The sequence below is a fragment of the Mesoplodon mirus genome (assembly GCF_964341445.2).
Source record: "Mesoplodon mirus genome assembly, chromosome: 10".
NCBI classification, from domain to species: Eukaryota; Metazoa; Chordata; class Mammalia; order Artiodactyla; family Ziphiidae; genus Mesoplodon; species Mesoplodon mirus.
This window is the reverse complement of record NC_138986.1, coordinates 50,028,439-50,050,096: the sequence shown is the minus strand read 5'-3', so window position 1 is coordinate 50,050,096 and position 21,658 is coordinate 50,028,439. Positions and strand designations below refer to the sequence as shown.

At 40.2% G+C, this 21,658-nt stretch overlaps 1 protein-coding gene across 1 annotated transcript in view; it reads left to right on the top strand.

Annotated features, from left to right (window-relative positions):
- The window catches only part of LOC309811186 (uncharacterized protein), a gene marked incomplete at its 3' end in the record, with an annotated part of 148,586 nt that overhangs the window by 4,058 nt on the left and 122,870 nt on the right, over nt 1-21,658 (top strand). The window contains 8 exon segments of the mRNA XM_082633781.1: nt 6,251-6,364; nt 7,383-7,403; nt 7,407-7,577; nt 8,652-8,805; nt 9,923-10,248; nt 13,106-13,258; nt 15,428-15,493; nt 19,235-19,396. Coding sequence (XP_082489907.1) covers nt 6,251-6,364; nt 7,383-7,403; nt 7,407-7,577; nt 8,652-8,805; nt 9,923-10,248; nt 13,106-13,258; nt 15,428-15,493; nt 19,235-19,396 — 1,167 coding nt within the window.

The window sequence follows — 21,658 nt, the reverse complement described above, 5'->3', positions numbered from 1 at the left end:
GGAATTTGGTAGAAATGTATGAACAAAGCTGGCTTTCTGGTATGTCCTCTGGCCAGGGTAGGATTTTCTCTATATGTGTGGTTTGCAGAACTTGGTTAATATATGCTCTTCTTTGTTAGAGACCCACACCATTTAAGTTCAGCTTAGTTACAGTCACTAAACAATTGACTAAGTTTCTACTAGTTACTCCCTTTGCTGGTATTATGAAGCAGTACAACATTGACTAAGATAGTCACAGACCTCAAAAACTGTTGGCTGATCTAGGGAAGATTCTGGAAATCTCTCTTAAGAAAATAACTCACAACCTGGGGGGAAAGATTTTCCATAAAGATTATTATTGCAGCATTATAATAAAAGTGAAAAAAATTGGAATTGCCTAAAATTAATCCATTTACATTTAAGGTAGTTATCAGTATGTATTTTCCTATTACCATCTTCTTAATTGTTTTGGATTTGTTATTGTTGGTCTTTTCCTTCTCTTGTGTTTCCTGCCTAGAGAAGTTCCTTTAGCATTTGTTGTAAAGCTGGCTTGGTGGTGCTGAATTCTCTTAGCTTTTGCTTGTCTGTAAAGGTTTTAATTTCTCTGTTGGATCTGAATGAGATCCTTGCTGGGTAGAGTAATCTTGGTTGTAGGTTTTTCCCTTTCATCACTTTAAATATGTCCTGCCAGTCCCTTCTGGCTTGCAGAGTTTCTGCTGAAAGATCAGCTGTTAACCTTATGGGGATTCCTTTGTATATTATTTGTTGCTTTTCCCTTGATGCTTTTAATATTTTTTCTTTGTATTTAATTTTTGATAGTTTGATTAATATGTGTCTTGGCATGTTTCTCCTTGGATTTATCCTGTATGGGACTCTCTGTGCTTCCTGGACTTAATTGGCTGTTTCCTTTCCCATATTAGGGAAGTTTTCAACTGTAATCTCTTCAAATATTTTCTCAGTCCCTTTCTTTTTCTCTTCCTCTTCTGGGACCCCTATAATTCGAATGTTGGTGCATTTAATGTTGTCCCAGAGGTCTCTGAGACTGTCCTCAATTCTTTTCATTCTTTTTTATTTATTCTGCTCTGCAGTAGTTATTTCCACTATTTTATCTTCCAGGTCACTTATCCATTCTTCTGCCTCAGTTATTCTGCTATTGATTCCTTCTAGAGAATTTTTAATTTCATTTATTGTGTTGTCCATCATTGTTTGTTTGCTCTTTAGTTCCTCTAGGTCCTTCTTAAACGTTTCTTGTATTTTCTCCATTCTATTTGCAAGATTTTGGATCATCTTTACTGTCATTACTCTGAATTATTTTGCAGGTAGACTGCCTATTTCCTCTTCATTTGTTTGGTCTGGTGGGTTTTTACCTTGCTCCTTCATCTGCTGCATATTTCTCTGTCTTCTCATTTTGTTTAACTTACTGTGTTTGGGGTCTCCTTTTCGCAGGCTGCATGTTCGTAGTTCCTGTTGTTTTTGGTGTCTGCCCCCAACGGGTATGGTTGGTTCAGTGGGTTGTGTAGGCTTCCTGGTGGAGGGGACTGGTGCCTGTGTTCTGGTGGATAAGGCTGGATCTTGTCTTTCTGGTGGATAGGACCGTGTCCGGTGGTGTGTTTTGGGTGTCTGTGAACTTATTATGATTTTCGGCAGCCTCTCTGCTAATGGGTGGGGTTGTGTTCCTGTCTTGCTAGTTGTTTGGCATAGGGTGTCCAGCACTGTAGCTTGCTTGTTGTTGAGTGGAGCTGAGTCGTAGCGTTGAGATGGAGATCTCTGGGACAGCTTTCGCTGATTGATATTACGTGGGGATGGGAGGTCTCTGGTGGACCGATGTCCTGCACTCGGCTCTCCCACCTCAGAGGTTCAGATCTGACACCTGGCCAGAGCACCAAGAACCTGTCAGCCACTTGGCTCAGAAGAAAAGGGAGAAAAAAAAAAAGACAGAAAGAAAAAAATAAAATAAAGTTATTAAAATTAAAAATTTAAAAATTATTAAAAATAAAATATAAAAAAAGTAATAAAAAAAGAAAGAAGAGAGCCACCAAACCAAAAAACAAATCCACCAATGATAACAAGCGCTAAAAACTATACCAAAAAAAAAAAAACAAACAAACAGACAGAACCCTAGGACAAATGGTGAAAGCAAAGCTATACAGACAAAATCACACAAAGAAGCATACACATACACACTCAAAAAAAGAGAAAAAGGAAAAAAATATACATATATTAAAAAAAAGCAACCAAATCAATAAACAAATCTACCAGTGATAATAAACTCTAAATACTGAACTAAAATAAACATAAAACCAGAAACAAGTTAGATGCAGAAAGCAAACCCCAAGTCTAAAGTTGCTCCCAAGGTCCACTGCCTCAATTCTGGGTTATTCGTTGTCTATTCAGGTATTCCACAGACACAGCGTACATCAAGTTGATTGTGGAGATTTAATCCGCTGCTCCTGAGGCTGCTGGGGGAAATTTCCCTTTCTCTTGTTTGTTCGCACATCTCCTGGGGTTCAGCTTTGGATTGGCCCTGCGTCTGCATGTAGGTCACCTGAGGGTGTCTGTTCTTTGCTCAGACAGGACGGGGTTAAAGTAGCAGCTGATTAGGGAGCTCTGGCTCACTCAGGCCGGGGGGAGGGAGGGGTACAGAATGAGGGAGGGGTACAGAATGCGGGGCGAGCCTGAGGCGGCAGAGGCCAGCATCACATTGCAACAGCCTGAGGCACGCCGTGTGTTCTCCCGGGGAAGTTGTCCCTGGATCACGGGACCCTGGCAGTGGTGGGATGCACAGGCTCCCGGGAGGGGAGGTGTGGATAGTGACCTGTGCTTGCACACAGGCTTCTTGGTGGCTGCAGCAGCAGCCTTAGCATTTTCATGCCCGTTTCTGGTGTCTGCGCTAATAGACACGGCTCGCGCCCATCTCTGGAGCTTGTTTAGGAGGTGCTCTGAATTCCCTCTCCTCGTGCACTCCGAAACAATGGTCTCTTGCCTCTTAGGCAGGTCCAGACTTTTTCCTGGACTCCCTCCCAGCTAGCTATGGCGGACTAGCCCCCTTTAGGCTGTGTTCACGCAGCCAACCCCAGTCCTCTCCCTGGGATCCGACCTCCAAAGCCCAAGCCTCAGCTCCCAGCCCCCTCCCGCCCCGGTGGGTGAGCAGACAAGCCTCTCGGGCTGGTGAGTGCTGGTCAGCACCGGTCCTCTGTGCAGGAATCTCTCTGCTTTGCCCTCCGCACCCCTGTTGCTGCGCTCTCCTCCGTGGCTCCGAAGCTTCCCCCACCTCCCACCCCCCATCTCCACCAGTGAATGGGCTTCCTAGTGTGTGCAAACCTTTCCTCCTTCACAGCTCCCTCCCAGAGGTGCAGGTCCCTATTCTTTTGTCTCTGTTTTTTCTTTTTTCTTTTGCCCTACCCAGGTACGTGGGGATTTTCTTGCCTTTTGGGAAGTCTGAGGTCTTCTGCCAGCATTCTGTAGGTGTTCTGTAGTTGTTCCACATGTAGATGTATTTTTGATGTATTTGTGGGGAGGAAGGTGATCTCCACGTCGTACTCCCCCGCCATCTTGAAGGTCCCTCCTCCAAATATATTTTCTATCTTTATCCCTCCTTCTGGGACTCCAGTGATATATATGTTAAATTACTTCATATTGTTCCATAAGTCATTGAGGCTCTGTTAAATTTTTTTCTGTCTTTTTTCCCCCAGTGCTTCATTTTGTATAGTTTCTATTGCTATATCTTCAAGTTTACTAATCATTTCTTCTGCACTGTCTAATCTGCTGTTAATCAGTTCCAATGAATTTTTTATTTTATATATTATAGCTTTCATTTCTAGAAGTTCTATTTCATTATTTTTCTTATGTAAATTTATTTATTTTATTTTTTTTGGCTACGGTGGGTCTTTGTCGCTGCATGCAGGCTTTCTCTAGTTGCGGCGAGCGGGGGCTACTCTTTGTTGCAGTGCATGGGCTCCTCACTGCAGTTGCTTTTTTTGTTGTGGAGCACAGGCTCTAGGTGTGCAGGCTTCAGTAGTTGTGGCACTCAGGCTCAGTAGTTGTGGCTCACAGGCTCTAGAGCGCAGGCTCAGTAGTTGTGACACACGGGCTCAGTTGCTCCACGGCATGTGGGATCTTCCCAGGCCAGGGCTTGAACCCATGTCCCCTGCATTGGCAGGTGGATTCTTAACCACTGTGCTACCAGGGAAGTCCCTATTTCATTATTTTTAATAGTTTTCATTTCTCTTCTTATGTCACATTTTCCTTTCAATTCTTGAACATACTGAGTATATTAATAAAATCCCTTTTAAAGTCCTTGTTTGCTAATTTCCTCACTGGTGCCATTTCTGGATCTGTTTCTCTTCATTAATTTTTCTCCTGCTTGTGGGTCATATTTTCCTGCTTCTTTGCATGTCTAGTAATTTTTTTGGACACTGGGCATTTCAGTTTTACATTACTGAATGCTGATTTTTTTTTTTTATTCCTTTAAAGATGTTGGACTTTATTCTGGTGGGCAATTAAGTTTTAGATCAGCTTCACACTTACAAGGCTTGGTTTTTAAGCTTTGTTAGAGCAGGTTTAGAGTTACCTTTACTCTAGAGATAGTTTATTTTTCTTACTAAATTGTCACCCCTCTCATGTCTCTGCTGAATACCCCAGGTATTCAGTGAGGACTCTTCACCCTGTCTGATTGAAACTTGAACATCTCCTAGTCCTGTTTGAACTCTGAGAAATGTTCAGTTTACAGTTCCCTAGTTAGTTATTCTTTGCACAGCTTCATGGAGTTTCGCTCTCTTTATTCAGGGCTTAATAGTCAGCAAAAAACTCAAAAGGATCTCTATGCAGATTTCTGGAGCCCTTTTTCTGCATAACTTTCTCCTCTCCAGTACTCTGCCCTGAAAACTCCAGCTGACTCAGCTTCCCAAACTTGATTTTGGAGAGACCATCGTGCTCTGCTTTCCTACTCTATGGTTCAAAAACTGCCTTCTTCAGGCAGAAAACCAGGGCTCATTTCATTTTTTTCCTTTCTCTCAAGGACAAGAGTCCTGCATTGTCTGTTGTCCCATGTCAGAAAACAGTTGCCTTGTGTAATTTGTCCTATTTTCTAGTTGTTTATGATGGAAGGGTAAGTCTGGCCCTATTTATTCCATCATAGCCACTATTATTTTTATCAGAAATAAAATATTTTAAAATATTTTATTTGGCTTATCTGACTACCTTTAAGTATAAGTAAAATTCTTGGTCTAAGGTTAGAAGCTGTAATCTCACTTGTAATGTGCTTTGTATTTTAGACTCATAAACTTCAGCTTAAAAGAAAACTTTTAAGCTTAGCTTTAGATAATTTTATAGGCTTTTATGTCACTGTTAAAATTGTTCACCAACTGATAAATGAAACTACAATCTGTTGGAATGGCAAAATGCCTACTTGCTTCATTTAAATTTGAATGGTGAACCAGGTTTGGTTTTTTTGGTTTTGTTTTGTTTTTATTGGTTCCCCCCTCCCTCCCCACCCTCTTGGAGAGCTTTTCTCTCCAAATCAATTTTGCGACAGGTTTCTCAATTTTATTATCTTCATGTAGAAAATACATCTTTCCAAAACAATCAGACTTATTTTCCCATTATACGCCTTCTTAAGATTTAATCCAGTCTTCCTGTTATAATTGTATTCTAAGTGTTCATTTTTTCTTTCCACCTTTGGTAAGAATCTTAACCAAACAGCCTTTATTTTTTTTTTTTAAATAACAATATGTACTCCACCCACCTTGCAACATCGTTGAGTTATATATATTTATTTATAAAGTAATGTTTTAAATAGTAAATGTATACATGTAATTAGTAAATGTATAAGAATATATATGTATATATAGATATGTAGAAAGTACTCTGTAAACCATGAAGCCCTATAAAAATTTGGGGTGCCATTATTTCCTCTTATTATGTATGCATTTGATTCACCTGTTTATGTATCTTACTATGCCTCTATTCAGGGCAGAGTCTAGGTTGTAAATTGTTGAAGTACAAGATTCATGACTTTTGACAACCTGGGGGAGACTCCAGATAGTAAACTAAGCAAATGCTTAAAAAATGGCCTTTTGAGACTTCCAGTTCCACAAACATGAAGTAATCTCATTCCTCCAGGTTGTTCCTAAAAAATCCTAGACATAGCACAGAAAACAAACATAGGAATATTTTGAAAGGTAGAAACAAGTTGGGCTGCTTTCCTAAGGGATCTTAGGACTTGAGAAATGACATGGTGGTTAAGTGTTAATTTTTCTTGTTGTTGTTAAAGTATTATACAGAGAGAATTACCCAGCTGGCCCAGAGTAAATATTTACACATGCTTAGGTGGAAGAGATTTTGCCCTCACAGTAAGATCATGGAGCAACTTTATCCTTTTTATAAGGTAGGAGGCCCATGAACAGAACCTATGGGCTATTATTAAGTATAGTCATCATGCTTGTACATTATATCTCTAGACTTATTCATCCTACATAACTGTAAATTTGTACCCTTTGGCCAACATCTCCCCCTTTTCCCCAGCCCCCCAGCCCCTGGCTACCACTGTTCTATTCTCTGCTTTTATGAGTTCGACTTTTTTTTTTCAGCTTCCACATACAAGGGATACCATACAGTATTTATCTTTTTCTGTGGCTTATCCCACTTAGCATAATGTCTTCCATATTTATTCATGTTGTTACAAATATTAGGATTCCTTTCTTCCTCATGGCTAATACTCCATTATATGTGTATGTACCACATCTTCTTTATCCATTCATCCATCAACAGACTCTTAGGTTTTTATATCTTGGCTATTGTGAATAATGCTGCAGTTGAACATGGGAATACAGATATCTCTTCAAGATACTGATTTTGTTTTCTTTGGATGTATACCCAGAAGTGGAATTGCTGGATCATATGGTAGTTCTGTTTTTAATTTTTTGAGGAATTTCCATACTGTTTACATAATAGATGTACCAGTTTACATTCCCACAGTGTATCTTGTCAATTTCTTTTAAAGTGGTAGCTAAAGATGGGAAGGGAACTAGTGGCTGCCTTTACTTGCCAGTTCTGCCTGTGGCAGAAGATATGGTACCTATTTTTAAGAATGAGATTTGAAGCAAGCTTTATATTATAGAAAATACATTTTTCTTCATAGGCTGTAGGTAAAAATCTAAGAAGTCAACTCCAGTTACTAAATATCCTTGTGCGCTGACTCTTTGCTGGGTCACTCTCCTTCAAAGTCCTAAGAATGTGATTGATCACTGTCCTTGTCAGTCAAATTCAAAATATGGAAGAATTTTGATATTCCAAAAGCCTCTTATTTGGTTCCCAAACAGTATTACACTGTACTTGGAAGCAAAAGACACAAGAAATAAGGCTTGTAAATAACCAAGTTCTGTCTTTGCATCTCTCTTAAACAGAAACAAGTTGCCTACATTATGTAGGAGTACAATGTTGCCCTTCAGAGAGCTGATAGATTGTCTGTTGCAGGAGAAAACTTCCTTATGGGAAAAAACAATCCTCCTAACTTAGTGGCACAGGAAGACCTGACTGTTTACACAAATTGGTTATTGTGTCACCTACGCTCACTCAAGACTATTCACCACTACCTGCAGGTACGTGAAACAGTTATATGATGATGCAGTGCCTTCCTAGGATGGGCAGCACATTGTTTTCTCACACCTCTCACTTAGTTTTGGATTTTCAGTTTCTATGTTCCATCTGCCTTACAAATGACAAGAAAATAATGGGTCACTAGCTTTTTTCTTTGAGACCTTTGAAACTTTTTTCTTTTGGAACCTTGCTCTAATGAAATTACTCCATTTAGCTTTCTCAAAGATGTTTCTGTTAAACTATTTCATATTCACGCTATAAGTTCTTGTTTTCATCCTCTTGTTCTGGATTTATGCTGTCTAATGTAGATCCACTTTTTTATTCAGCAACATCTAGTGAGGGTCTAATTTATGCCAGGTACATATCCTGGGCCATGTAGGGAATATATAATCTTTGCTGAAAAGTAAGTGGGTCACAGGATGGTAGGAAAAAGGGCAAGTAAATAGTCAACTTAAATACAGTGTGGTAAGTATAATCACAGAGTAAAGAGAGTCACAGAGGAGAAGCCCTAACACAAGATAGAGGCATCAGAAAGCAGTGACGTGACCACGTGTTTGTTTTAGAAAGATTACTGTTTTGCCACCTAATCTTTTCTTACTCCTCTATACCTCATCTCACTGATAAAACCAACCACGAAACCTGGCCATCATCCTGACATCATCCCTTCCCCAATCAGTCACTGTGGGGTCTACCTCTGAATCATCTCTCCCCTGTCACATGGTATAGTAATGATAGTAATGATCTGCTCATAAGTCCTGGGTCCCCCACTAAACTCTGAACTCTTTGAATTTGGTCCATATCTTATTTATCTTTGTATCTGTAGCACCTCACATGACGCCTTGTCCATTATGGGTGGTTGATCAATGTAGACCTGCCTAGAGGTTAAGGCCACTTAGAGGTGGTGATATCACCAGGTCCCCCAGCTTCAGATTTACCTTTCATGATTGGGCAAGTTACTGAGGCCCACTTCCACCTCCTTCCTCCTCTACAAAGTCAAGGGCTCTCCTGAAACAAAGTCTGGAAGCTTCTGTGAGAACTGAGTTGATGTGTGACCTCTTGGTTGTCCCCTTCTGTAGGCCCTCCAGTATTTGCCCATCTCCAAAGTGCTGAGTGTAGCTGTTGACGAAGTCCCCAAGGTTGGTCAGGAAAATGAAAAGGTCCCTGTCAATGACATTGACCCTGACATCCAGGGTTCTGCATCTCCAGGCTCTATGAATACCAGCATTTCAGGTAAGAAGTCTTCTTTCCCCTTGGGAAATGTGGAAAAATGAAGATTGTGATTTTGTACATGTGCTGTTTTGTCACCTGATCTTGCTTGAAATTTCTCTATATACCAAAAAGTTATATCTTTTTTTTAAATTTGGCCACACCACTCAGCCTGTGGGATCTTAGTTCCCCAACCACAGATAGAACCTGGGCCTCAGCAGTGAAAGCACTGAGTCCTAACCAGTGGACCACCAGGGAATTACCCAAAATTGTATCTTCTTAATTAACAAGTGTTAATTTAATATTTTCTGATGGAAGAAAATAACAAACACTTCCCTTAGAAATTATCATCTCCATCCTGGGGACTTCTGGCAGTCCAGTGGCTAAGACTCCACATTTCCAATGCAGGGGGTGCGTGTTCGATCCCTGGTCAGGGAATTAAGATCCCATATACCATGTGGGGCTGCCAAAAAAAAAGAAAATAAATTATTATCTCCATCTTTATAACTAGACAATTAAAACAGAGGAAAAGAGCAATGAACTTGAAGTTGGGAGTACTGAGCTCTAGGCCTATTCTGTTGTTGCCTCACTGTGAGCCTACATGTTTAGGTCATTTCATCTCCTTGGGCCTCAGTTTACTCATCTCCATAATAAACCTTTCAGATGAAGTGATCTCTAAGGTTCTTTTCATTTTTAATTTTACATGATTTTTAAAGACTTTGCTTATCTGAATCAATTTAATAGTCTTCTTGCCCTTACCTTGTATTACAGATGACTTAGAAACCTGATCAGGTTTTTACTCTGAGTGATGAATTTACCAGGTGCACCTGGAGAGGCAGCCAACCCAGCTGTGGGGAATCAGAGAAAGCATCTCAAGGGGGAAGTCCAACCTGGGTGCTTAGAGATGAATAGGAGTGAGCCAGGCGAAAGGAGGTGAAGGTTCTCAGCTTCTCCTAATTTGTTTGTTAACTTATAAATCATATTCTTTGTTTACCCCAAAGGACTATAGGTAATTCTGTTCCCACTAAGTCATTCCCCAAAAGATATATTGGGTTTCTCCTGCAGGCTGTGAGAAGGGAGAGTCCTGGCTACCTCCCCCAGAAAGCCAGCACCAAGAGTTTGTCAGATAGGCCTGGCTGAGTGTGGGACAGTCTACAAATTGTGGAAGAGAAGGTTGGGCATGGAGCAGAATGGTCTTCCCCATCGACAGAAGAGGCCCTGACTCCAGTTATCTCAAAGGACTCTCCTTTTTCTCTCCCTGACTGGTGTTCATTGGTGTTAATGCTCTTGATTCTAGATTTTTTTTCAGGGCCAACAAGAACAGAAGCTGCTTTCTTTCTGCCCCAACACACAACAGAAACAGAAGAACTGAAACCTCAGCTGAGGCTCCTGCTCTCCCATTTCAGTATCCCATATGACATGGAAGAGCTAAGGGATGCTTCTAAGGAGATAGAACTTTTTTCCTTGGTACTTTATGGATTCTTTCTTAATACAAATATAGGTGTTCATAAAAGAAAATACTAGTATTTGCCACAAAGTTGAATATTCATACTGCCACAATTGTTTCTAGAGTGATAAAATGTAATAAGTGAAATTTAGACTAGCAGTTGAACTTTCTCTCTTATAAGAGTTATGAGACCCCTGAATATCCAGCCCAGAGAGATTGTAGGATTATTTTTCAGTGGAATTTAAAGAAAATGGTAGGTTATAATCCATAGTAGATAATGTAAACATAGCCAAGATTTGGCAGTTTTATATTGTGGAGTTGTTTAGTGTCTAAAGCCCTTTGATTATCAGAAAGTGTTCCAATAGCTCTCCTATTGGCAAAATGCTTTATATTCAATAGAGTGTATATTGTATAGTGATTTTTAAAGTCATGCAGTCTAGTCTGCTATCACATGGCGTTGCACCTCCTTGAAAAAAAATCATCCTATCAGAAGCCATGTTAAAACTTGTTTCAAAGGGAAAAATAGGATTATATATAGAGAAACTCGAATTTATAATAATAAAGTTTTCAGCCAGAGTTTCAACAATAAAGATATTTTTCTAGCTCTGGGTGTATAATATTTGTAAATATATATATTTGCTAGTTAAAAATAGTAAGTTGATTAATCCAAAAAGGCAAAGATCAAATCTGTATATTTTTGAATACTCTTCGTGTAAGAAGGAGCCACTGTTTCATCACCATTTGCTTTGACTTTGCAGTTTTGCATCCATGTGTATTTGTTCCAGCATTATTTTCCTAGGATTATTTTTATTAGTATGTAACACATACTCTTTTAGCTCACTGAAACCAGTGGTATTACATGTCCTCTGGTTTCTTTGAAGGTGATGATGTTTAGCTTTTGTCTTTCGTTTCATATCAGCAGCAGCACTGTCTTCAGCAGAGAGTGCTTCTAGGGGAATATCCTCACCCTCATTATCAGTGTATTATGATAGACAAAAACCAGAATCAGAACAAGATGGTGTTTAAAAAGAGTCCAAATAAATAAAAGTAGTTTATGGCACAGTAGATTATCATCGGTGATAACAAAAGAACATGAGGCTGCAGAGCCCTCCCACAGAGCAGCCCTGTCCCCAAAGGATAGCTTGTCTTCTTTATATAGAGATAGTTTCTACTTTTGATTTTCTTTCTTTTTTTTTTTTTTTGCTGTACGCTGGCCTCTCACTGTTGTGGCCTCTCCCGTTGCAGAGCACAGGCTCCGGACGCGCAGGCTCAGCGGCCATGGCTCACAGGCCCAGCCACTCCGTGGCATGTGGGATCTTCCCGGACCGGGGCACGAACCCGTGTCCCCTGCATCGGCAGGCGGACTCTCAACCACTGCGCCACCAGGGAAGCCCTGATTTTCTTATATTATGTGCAGTGCTAATTGTGCTTCCAAGATAATCACATTACAACAAATTTTTTGTGTAGGAAGAATTTCTACAAACAGGAAGAGTGTTTATTTTGGTTCTCTAATGCCCTAGAGCAGGGTGAGCAAACTACAGCCTATAGCCCACCACCTAGTTTTTTTGCAATAAAGTTTTATTGGAATACAGCCATGCCATTTCATTTATGTACTGTCTGTGGCTGCTTTCCAGTATAACTGCAGAGTTGAGTTGCAACAGAGACCATGTGGTCTGCAAAGTCTAAAATATACTATCCGGCCCTTTAGGAAAAAGTTTGCCACCCTGGCCTTCGACTAGCACTGTCTCATCGAACTTCCTGCACTGAGGGGTATGATCTGTGTCTGTCTGATGTGTTAACACTAGTCACATGTGGCTATTGAGCACTTGAGATGTGGGTAGAGTAACAGAACTAAATTTTAAATTTTATTTAATTTTAATAAATTTGCATGTAACTTAAATAGCCACATGTGGCTGGGGCAACAGTGTTGGACAGCACAGCCTGGGAGGTACCAGCATTAACTGGAAGAATCTTTAGCTCTGTGACTCACTGAACTTACTTATTCCAGAAACCTTTGTTGAGGCCCTAGTGTGTGCCAGCACTGTGGTAGTTCTCTCTTTCTCTCTCTCTCTCTTTGTCTTTTTCTCTGCCTGTCTGTCTCTCTGTGTGTGTAATAAAATATACATAAGATTTACCATTTTAACTATTTCTAAGCTCAGTGACAGTAAGAGCATCCACATTATTTTGCAACCATCACCATGTGGTAGATTCTAGAGATCCGTCAAAAAGCTCACCTTGTACTGAGGAAGTCGTGATGCCCTGTGACTGGTACACTGATGAAGGTGCTCGCATGGCTCGATAGGCCTGGGTCTGCCCTGGAGAAGGGAGGAAGCAGTATCTGCATCTTGGCAGTAGGAAGTTATATCATAGAACGCAGTGGTAGCCTCAGTCTGGAACTGAGATGTGAGGGGTTTGACTGAGGTACCTAAAAGATTTTTAACAGGCCCCAGCATCTGGACCCTTCTCTCTAGCAATATCCTGGTCAGACTTCTGGGAGCAGGATTTATCTAACCCTTAGATTTTCTCATTTGCCAGGTGGCCATGAAAAGGGAATGTGTTTCCAAAGATGGACAGTTTACTTCCCATTTATGGTCCAGCTCAAAATACATATAAATAAATATATTACATTATTTCTAACCTTTGGAGCAGATATTTGGAACAAGTAACATGACACACAGTTATGGTAATGGGCTGACTGAATACATGTGCCCCTTAGGTATATACCTTTAAGGTCCTGTTACTGTCATAGAATCATGTTTGATGAACTAGTTTGACTCCAGGACTGTTTCAAAGGCAATCAGTACCTGTTTCTGAAATTGCCTACAACCTGAAACTTTCTTTTCTGGACTCCACTTCTCTTTTCTCAGTCCTATTTAGGTTTCCCCAAAATTTCAGAGCATCTTCATGGAGCAACAGAGAATGCAAACATTTCCAGATTATGACGCTGAGATAGCTAAAGTGGAGAATTTGGGTTTGGTAGGACCTGGTATGGCCTTGAAAAAGAGAGCCAACTGGATTTCCTTTATAAAGGTAAGGAGGCCTGTGGTGACAGTCACCTGTGAATGATGTAAGCAGTGTCATAAAGTGTCCTCCAGGGAGGCCAGGCAACCTGGCAGCATCAGGTCTGTCAGATCCCTATTATCCCCTCTCCTCAATGCCCTCAGCAAACTCTCCCCTAGGAGCAAGGGTAGGTGCCTACCTGACTCAGGAGAGGCAGCTCAGAGAACCTGGCCTTGTGTACCAGCATCTCCCAGCTCCTTCCTGCCTCGGGTCTATGTTGAAGTTAGTCAGGCTGATCTGCCTTCTCTGGAAGTTCCCACATACTCCTGTGCCCCTCTCTTTTGTATCAGAACTCCTTTCTTGTTGTTAGTGACCTTGGCTACTTGGCAAGAACAAAGAATAACACTCAAAGTTATAACTGAGCTGTGTAAATCCAGATTTTTAGTCAAAAAGTATTTATTGACTACATATTGTGTGTCAGGCATGCCCTTGGTGCTGGAGATACACAATTCACAATAATACAAAAGTGAGCAGATTAAATGAGATGATTTGAGGTAGTGGTAAATACAGTCGATTCTCATTATTTGGGGTGGTTATGTTCTATAAAGTTGCCACGAACACTGAATTAAATCCTGAACCACAGCTCATAGGGGAAATACGGGGTTAGGTTCATCATACATAATCAATACATAACTAGTTATTGTGTGTTTCTGTTTAAAGACACTTTATTTTATATATGTTGTTGATTCATTAACATCGAACTCATGGCCTATAACTCATGCCCGAATGAAGCTTTATTTTTTTTTTTTCTTTTTGCGGTATGCGGGCCTCTCACTGTTGTGGCCTCTCCCGTTGCGGAGCACAGGCTCCGGATGCGCAGGCCCAGCGGCCATGGCTCACGGGCCCAGCCGCTCCGCGGCATATGGGATCCTCCCAGACCGGGGCACGAACCCGTATCCCTGCATCGGCAGGCGGACTCTCAACCACTGCGCCACCAGGGAGGCCCCCGAATGAAGCTTTTTGAACACATTTCCTTCTGTAAGACACATCACAGCCTTCCTATACTTAGGAACACAAGGGAGCTCTTCAGCTCTATGCTTGGTGGCCATTTTAAACAGTGAAATAGCTAATGAAAAGCACAAAAAATATTAAAATGTGGCACTAACTAGACCGTAAAAAGGACATTTATTTACAGTATAAGCTGAAACAAGAAGGTGGAATGTCAAGTTGTTTGACCTCAGCTGGAAATACAGAGTTGGGTGACTCAAGCTTTTCACTATTCTGTGCATGTCCATGATTGTCCAGGAAAGCTCTGAATAGATTTTGAGATTACAAATAAGTTTTAGTGAATAGGCAAATCCACAAATACGAAACCCATGAATAATGAGGATCAACTGTATCATGAAGGAAAGAAAAGTCTTATGTGATAAAGATGGATGGAAGGAAAGCAGAGAAACCACAGATTATTCCCAAATCTGGGGCTTGAGCAAATAGGTGGTTGGTATAGGGGAAGCCAGGCTTTCTGTTTTAGATTGTTACACTTACCATTCAAGTATAAGTATCAAGGAGATAGTTGGATATAACAGGCTGGAGCTTAGAGCTAGATCTAAATTTGAGAGTTGTCAGTATATTGATGTATTGATATTTCCAGCCATAGTACTAATTTTTTAAATACAACTTGTTAATATAAAAGGTGAAGTTTTACATGTGGGACCAAAAGGGGTTTTGTGGGGTTTTTTTTTTGGCTGCGCTACGAGGCTTGTGGGATGTTAGTTTCCCAGCCAGGGATGGGACCCGCGCCCCCTGCATTGGAAGCGCAGAGTCTTAACCACTGGACCGCCAGGGAAGTCCTGCCACAAGGAGTTTTTGTGGACAAACTTCTCTTGCCCCATAAATTAAGTGCAATGCCCAACACTGATGGAATTGGGGTCCCTTCTGCCAGTGGATAGTGCTGTGTCATCCCAGATGGAGCTACTGCATCTCATAGGCCAGGTACAAACCGGAACTGCTGTTGCCATCTCCCTCCACAGACCTGTGAAGCCACACAGACCCTTTCCAAGACTTCACATGCTCTAGCACACTTGGTAGCACTAAAAGCCAGATCCCATTTCAGAAGGGCCTTGATCCCCTTTGCTTGCAACGTTTATTGAAAACCATTCTGTTATACTGTAAGTTTACGTGAACATGTTTGTCCACTAGATTAAGCCAAAATGTGATCCTTGGCAAAAGGAGCTTTTGACCAAACTAAAAGAACGGAGAACAGATGTATGAATGCAACTCCAAGCAAAGTTTTTGAAGGTAAAAAAATAACCATGATCCCTTGTAGATAAACTTCTGTTCTCAGAAAATTGAATTCTTTCCACTTTTAAAAAATGTTAGTCATGGATTCACTACGAAGACTATATTTGGAATTTTCTAATCTAATGGCCAAACTTTTATATCCTGTTAGCTTTCACTAGAGAGTAACAATCGTCAAAACAGCTGGATTTTAGTACAGCTTTAACAGTAAGTCTCCATGTGATATTGCTCTAGTCACATAACCTCTTTGAGTTTTAGTTTCCTCATCTGTGAAACCAAAATATTGGACTAAATTACCTTATTTTTATTGTGGTAAAAAAAACCACATAGCATAAAATTTATCATCTTAACCATTTTTAAGTGTACAGTTCATTAGTGTTCAGTATATTCACAGTGTTGTGAAATAGATCTCCAGAACTTTTTCATCTTGCAAAACTGAAACTCTCTGCCTACTAAACAACTCCCTATTTCCTCCTCCTCCTAGCCCCTGTCAACCACATTCCACTTTGTTTCTGAATTTGACTGCTCTTAGATACCTCATATACATAGGATCATACAGTATTTGTCCTTTTGTTCTGGCTTATTTTACTTATCAGAATGTCCTAAAAGTTCATCCATGTTGTAGCATGTGACCAGATTTCCTTCTTCCTTGTTTTTCATGAACATTTATATCAGCTTTATTCACAATAGCCAAAAACTGCAAACAATCTGGATGTCCTTCAGTGGGTGAATAAACTGAAGTACATCCATACCCTGAAATAGCAATCAGCTGTAAAAAAGGATCAAATTACTGAGATACTCAAGAACCTGGATGAATCTCCAGAGAAGTGTGTGAGTGAAAAAACTAAATCCCATAAAGACTGTATGAGTCCATTTATACAATACTCTTGAAATGACAAAATTATAGAAATAGAGAACAGATTCATGGATTCTACGGGTTAAGGAGAGACTGGAGGGGAAGGGAAGGGAGTGTAACTGTAAAAGGGCAACATGAAGGATCCTTGTGATGAATCTGTTCTGTATCTTGACTGTATCAATGTCAATATCCAGGTTGTGATACTGTACTATAGTTTTGCAAGATATTAACATTGGGGGAAACAGAGTGAGGGGTACATGGGATCCCTTTATATTATTTTTTTCCTTTTTTCCTTCTCTTTCCTTAAATTGTGGTAAAATACACAAAACATGAAATTTACCATTTTAACCATTTTTAAGTGTACAGTTCAGTGGTATTAAGTAATTCATATTGTTGTACAACCATCACCACCATCCCTCTCCAGAACTGTTTTCATCTGGCAAACTGTAACTCTTTACCCGTTAAACAGTAACTCCTCATTCCTCTCTCCCCCTAGCTCCTAGCAACCACCATTCTATTTTCTGTCTCTATGAGTTTGACTACTCTAGGTACCATCCTAGCAACCACCATTCTATTTTCTGTCTCTATGAGTTTGACTACTCTAGGTACCACATATTATGGAAGTATACAGTATTTGTCTTTTTGTGACTGGCTTATTTTACCCACCATAATGTCCTCAAAGTTCATCCATGTTGTAGGATATGTCAGAATTTCCTTCCTTTTTAATGCTGAATAATATTTCTTTGTATGTATCCACCACATTTTATCTATTCATTTGTTGCTGGACATTTGGGTTGCTTTCACATCATGGCTGTTGTGAATAATGCTACTATGAACATGGTTGTATAAATATCTCTTTGAGATCCTGCTTTCAGTTCTTCTTTATATGTACCCAGAAGTGGAATTTCTGGATTGTAAGATAATTCTGTTTTTAATTTCTTTTGAGGAAGCTCCATAGTATTTTCCATAGTAATTGCAGCATTTTACAATCCCACCAATAGTGCAAAAGGGTTCAACTTCTCTGTATCCTCACTAACAGTTGTTATTTTCTTTCTTTCTCTTTTTTTTTACATTAGTCATCTTAATAGATATGAGGCGATGTTTCACTGTGGTTTTGCTTTGCATTTCTCTAATGATTAGTGATTTTGAGCATTTTTTCATATGCTTGTCGGTCATTTGTATGTCATATTTGAAGAAATGTCTTTTGAAGTTCTTGGACCATTTTTTAATTGGGTTATTTGATTTTTAAATTGTTGAGTTGTAGGCGTTCTTTATATATTCTGGATATTAACCCCTTATCAGATATATTATTTGCAAATATATTCTCCCATTCTGTAGGTTGCCTTTTCACTCTGTTAATTTTGTCCTTTGCACAGAATTTTTTAAGTTTGATGTAGTCATGTTTGTCTATGTTTGATTTTTTTTTAAGATTTTTGTTTGTGTGTGATGTGGACCATTTTTAAAGTCTTTATTGAATTTGTTACAATATTGCTTCTGTTTTGGTTTTTTGGCCGCGAGGCATGTGGGATCTTAGCTCCCTGACCAGGGATCGAACCTGCACCCCTGTATTGGAAGGCGAAGTCTTAACCACTGGACCACCAGGGAAGTCCCTGATTTTTTTTTTTTGACTGTTCTTTTTGTGTCATATCCAAGAAATCATTGCCAAGTTCAATATCATGAAAAATTTCCCGTGTTTTCTTCTAAGAGTTTTATAAAGTTTTAGGTCTTATGTTTAGATCTTTAATCCATTTTCAGCTAACTTTTGTATATGGTAAAAATAAGGATCCAACTTCATTATTTTGTATGTGGCTATCCAGTTTTTCCCCAGAACCATTTGTTGAAGAGACTGTCCCTTGTCTTTTGAGTGGTCTTGGCACCCTTACTAAGATCATTTGATTATACACTCAAGGGTTTATTTCTAGGCTTGCTATTTTATTCCATTGGTCTATATGTCTAATGTATGCCAGTACCACACCATTTTGATTAATGTAGCTTTGTAATATGTTTTGAAATCAGGAAGTGTGAGTCCTCAAACTTTGTTCTTCTTTTTCAAAATTATTTTTGCTATTTGGGGTCCCTTGAGATTCCATATGCATTTTAGGATAATTTTTCTACTTCAACAAAAAATGCCACTGGGATTTTGATGGGGATTGGACTAAATTATCTTTGAGGTTCCTTGTGGTATTAAAATAATTGAAATATAGTAATATTTAATATAGTGTATATATTAATATATATTTAATATAGTGTATCGTTGAAGTAGAAGTTCAGCTCTGGGACTATTATTTGATTTTTTACCTCTAAAGGAGGAAAAGGAACATTTATTCAGCACTTACTACATGCCAGGCATTATTGCAGCAATCCTAGGAGAGACCTCATTAGTGTTCTTCTTCAAGTTAGGTTGACTTGTCCTGCTTTGCATGAAAAGCCAGGATTCCAGCAGGAATATGAGCCCAGGTCTGTGTCCTTACAAAGCCTGTGCTTTTCTCACACTACCCAGCTGCCTCCTCCTCTATCTCCTCACAGCTTCCTAGGAGTAGACAAACCCCAAACTGATGAGTGTTTATCTGTTCATTGGTGCCACAACACGTGTGGTGGTGCACCTGCTATTGTGTTGAGGGGGTTGTCACAGAATTTTAAACGAGTTGCTGTGTACATATGAATAGCTACAGTGTTGAATGGAGGAACATGCCTAAGGGAATCATGATGTTTGAGTTTACTTTTATTTTTTAATTGAATAAAGTCCCACCTGGGACTTCTTTATTATTCATGTGAACATGACCAGATTCTTGCTGAAAAGTAGGGAATAACCCTTCTCCCAACCATCCTTTCTCCTCTCTCTTCTATTCAAGATTTCCAACCCTGAGAGAATAATGCAAGTGCTCCAAGATCATGCTGCAAAAACAGTCTCGCTGGCTTCATCTCATCCAACATTTGTGGCTTCCCAGGGTTTGCATCAGGGCAACTATGACCAAATCTGGGAGACTATTTATAGCAACATCAACCTCTACCAGGTACAACAACAGGAAGAAATAACCAATACGCCTTTCTGTTCAACTCACCACCTGTGTGTAGACCTTAGAAATTTACTTTGATAGTTTTTTTAGAGATCCTCCCCTAAAAGCTGTATACCTAGCTGGGTTTGTTTTCATTATAAAAAATATTAAGTGATAATTTGAAAGAGGGATGTAAGGAGGTGTAATACAAGATATTCTTGCTGCCGGGACTTATACTCAACCAATAAATACCAATGCAAAGTTGCATACTCTAGTGCTGAACACTAGATGAGTTGGACAGATGTTAAATATTGTGAGTGTTTAGAGAGAAAGTGATCTTCACAGGGTTGGTTCTATTGGGGGAAATCTCTTGAAGGAGGAGGAAATTGAGCTGGGCTTGAAGGAAGCATAGGGCTTAGGGAAGTGGTGGTGGAGAGGGAAGTAGGGAGCCTATTCCAGGAGGGAAGCATGAACAGCAGTGCAGGGGAGATACGGTATATGGAGTGTTCAAGCTCAGTTAGGTTGAGTAGAAGAGTCACGTGGAAATAGAGTGAAGAGAAGTTTTTTTGGGGGGAGGGTGGGGGTAGGGGCATCTCGTGAATGCCCAGAATTCCAGACTAAGGAAATTTGTGCTTAATCCTATAAGGGAAGTGATATATATACAAACCTGTATTTTAGGAAGATTAATGTGGCAGCAGACTATTAGCTGGATTGAAAAAGGGAGAGATTGGAGGCAGGGAAGCCAGTTAGGTGGCTGCTACATAGAATAGGCATGGAGTTTGTCAATGAAAGGATGTTTCTACAAAAAGCTCGTGGATACTTATCTTTACAATGGAACTATAAGATTTTTAAAGCTATAATTGGCTATTATTTGTTTGTTGCTCTAAGGGAAGAGTTTTGTTTCATTTGCTTATTTAAGATGGAAAGACTTGGTGTGTTTAGAGTCTGAGAGGAAGGAGCAGTGGAGAAGAAGAGATGGAAGACATGAAAGGGTAAATCCGAGAAACAGATGACCCTGGGGAAAGAAGAGGGAATGGGATGAAGAAACCAGGTGAAGGAGTAATTTTGAGAAAAGGAGAATGGCATCACTGCCTTTGAGGTGAATGAGGTACCTAGAATTTTCAGGTGCAAAAGATAAGATGCTGGAGCTTGTGAATGGCCCCGGCTGTCTCAGAGAGAGAGGAGGAGGAAGTCTGAATTAGTAAGGTAGAAGGTATGAGTGACACGTGAGGAGGGGTATCGCTGTGGGGGGAAGGCCACAGGGCCACCAGCAAGAAAAGAATATGACGATGTAGCTCAGAGAGCCCAGTCGAAGTAAGAGGGCATGAATTTGTGGTGAGCCCATTCTGCATAACAATTCTATTACTTTCACCCCTAAAGATAATTGTAGAGTGACTAAAAATCACACATAAAGTCACAGGTATGGAGAAGTTTAGTAAAATGCTAGAGAAAGAAGCACTGTCATGGTCCACCATCCCGGGGTGGGTATGGGGGAAAGTGAAGCCTGAAATGCATCTAATGAGCTACAGATTGGCTGTAAGCAAACACATGCTGGAAACATGCCTGTGTGTACACACATACACGCACACACACACACACACACACACCCTTCTATACCTTTTTAATCTGTGTAGACAAAAATCTAGAGAATCTAATGAAAAATGAGTTGGCCACACAGACCAGGAGGAGGTGCAGCATATCATAGCATGGCTCTCCCTGGCCCCTGAATTCCCTGACAGGGTATGCAGCTACCAGTGATACCCCCTCCTCAGCTAATATCCTGCCAGAGTTGAGAAAACAGCCACATTTTTCCTAGTCCATTGCTGTTTCACACTGAGGTATATGTCAGCATTCAAAAAGACCTTCTACTAACAAGGGGAACTTTAAAAACATCTGACTTTTCTGCTTTTTGGACCAAACTTGTGGGGGAGGACACAGGGAATAGGGAAGAAAGGAGGAGGGTGAAGGCAGAGTGAGCCCAGGTATCTCTGAACAAGACCTCTGCCCCTAGGATCCTGACAGTCAATGATGCTGATGAAATTACCTGGGAAGTTCTGGTATTAACATCTGAGAGCCATCACCACAAATCTGTTTTCCTCCTTGGCTATGAGAGTAGGGGGAACTAAACTCCTGGGGGCCGATAGTGGTAAAAGGAGGAGGGAGGAGGGAAGAAGGAAGGAAAGAAGGGAAAGAATACCACTTCCTCTGGCTAGTTACTGGCTAGTTGTTCTTGGAATTGACCAAAGGGAGAAAAATGTGAACACTGTATTTTCAAGCTGA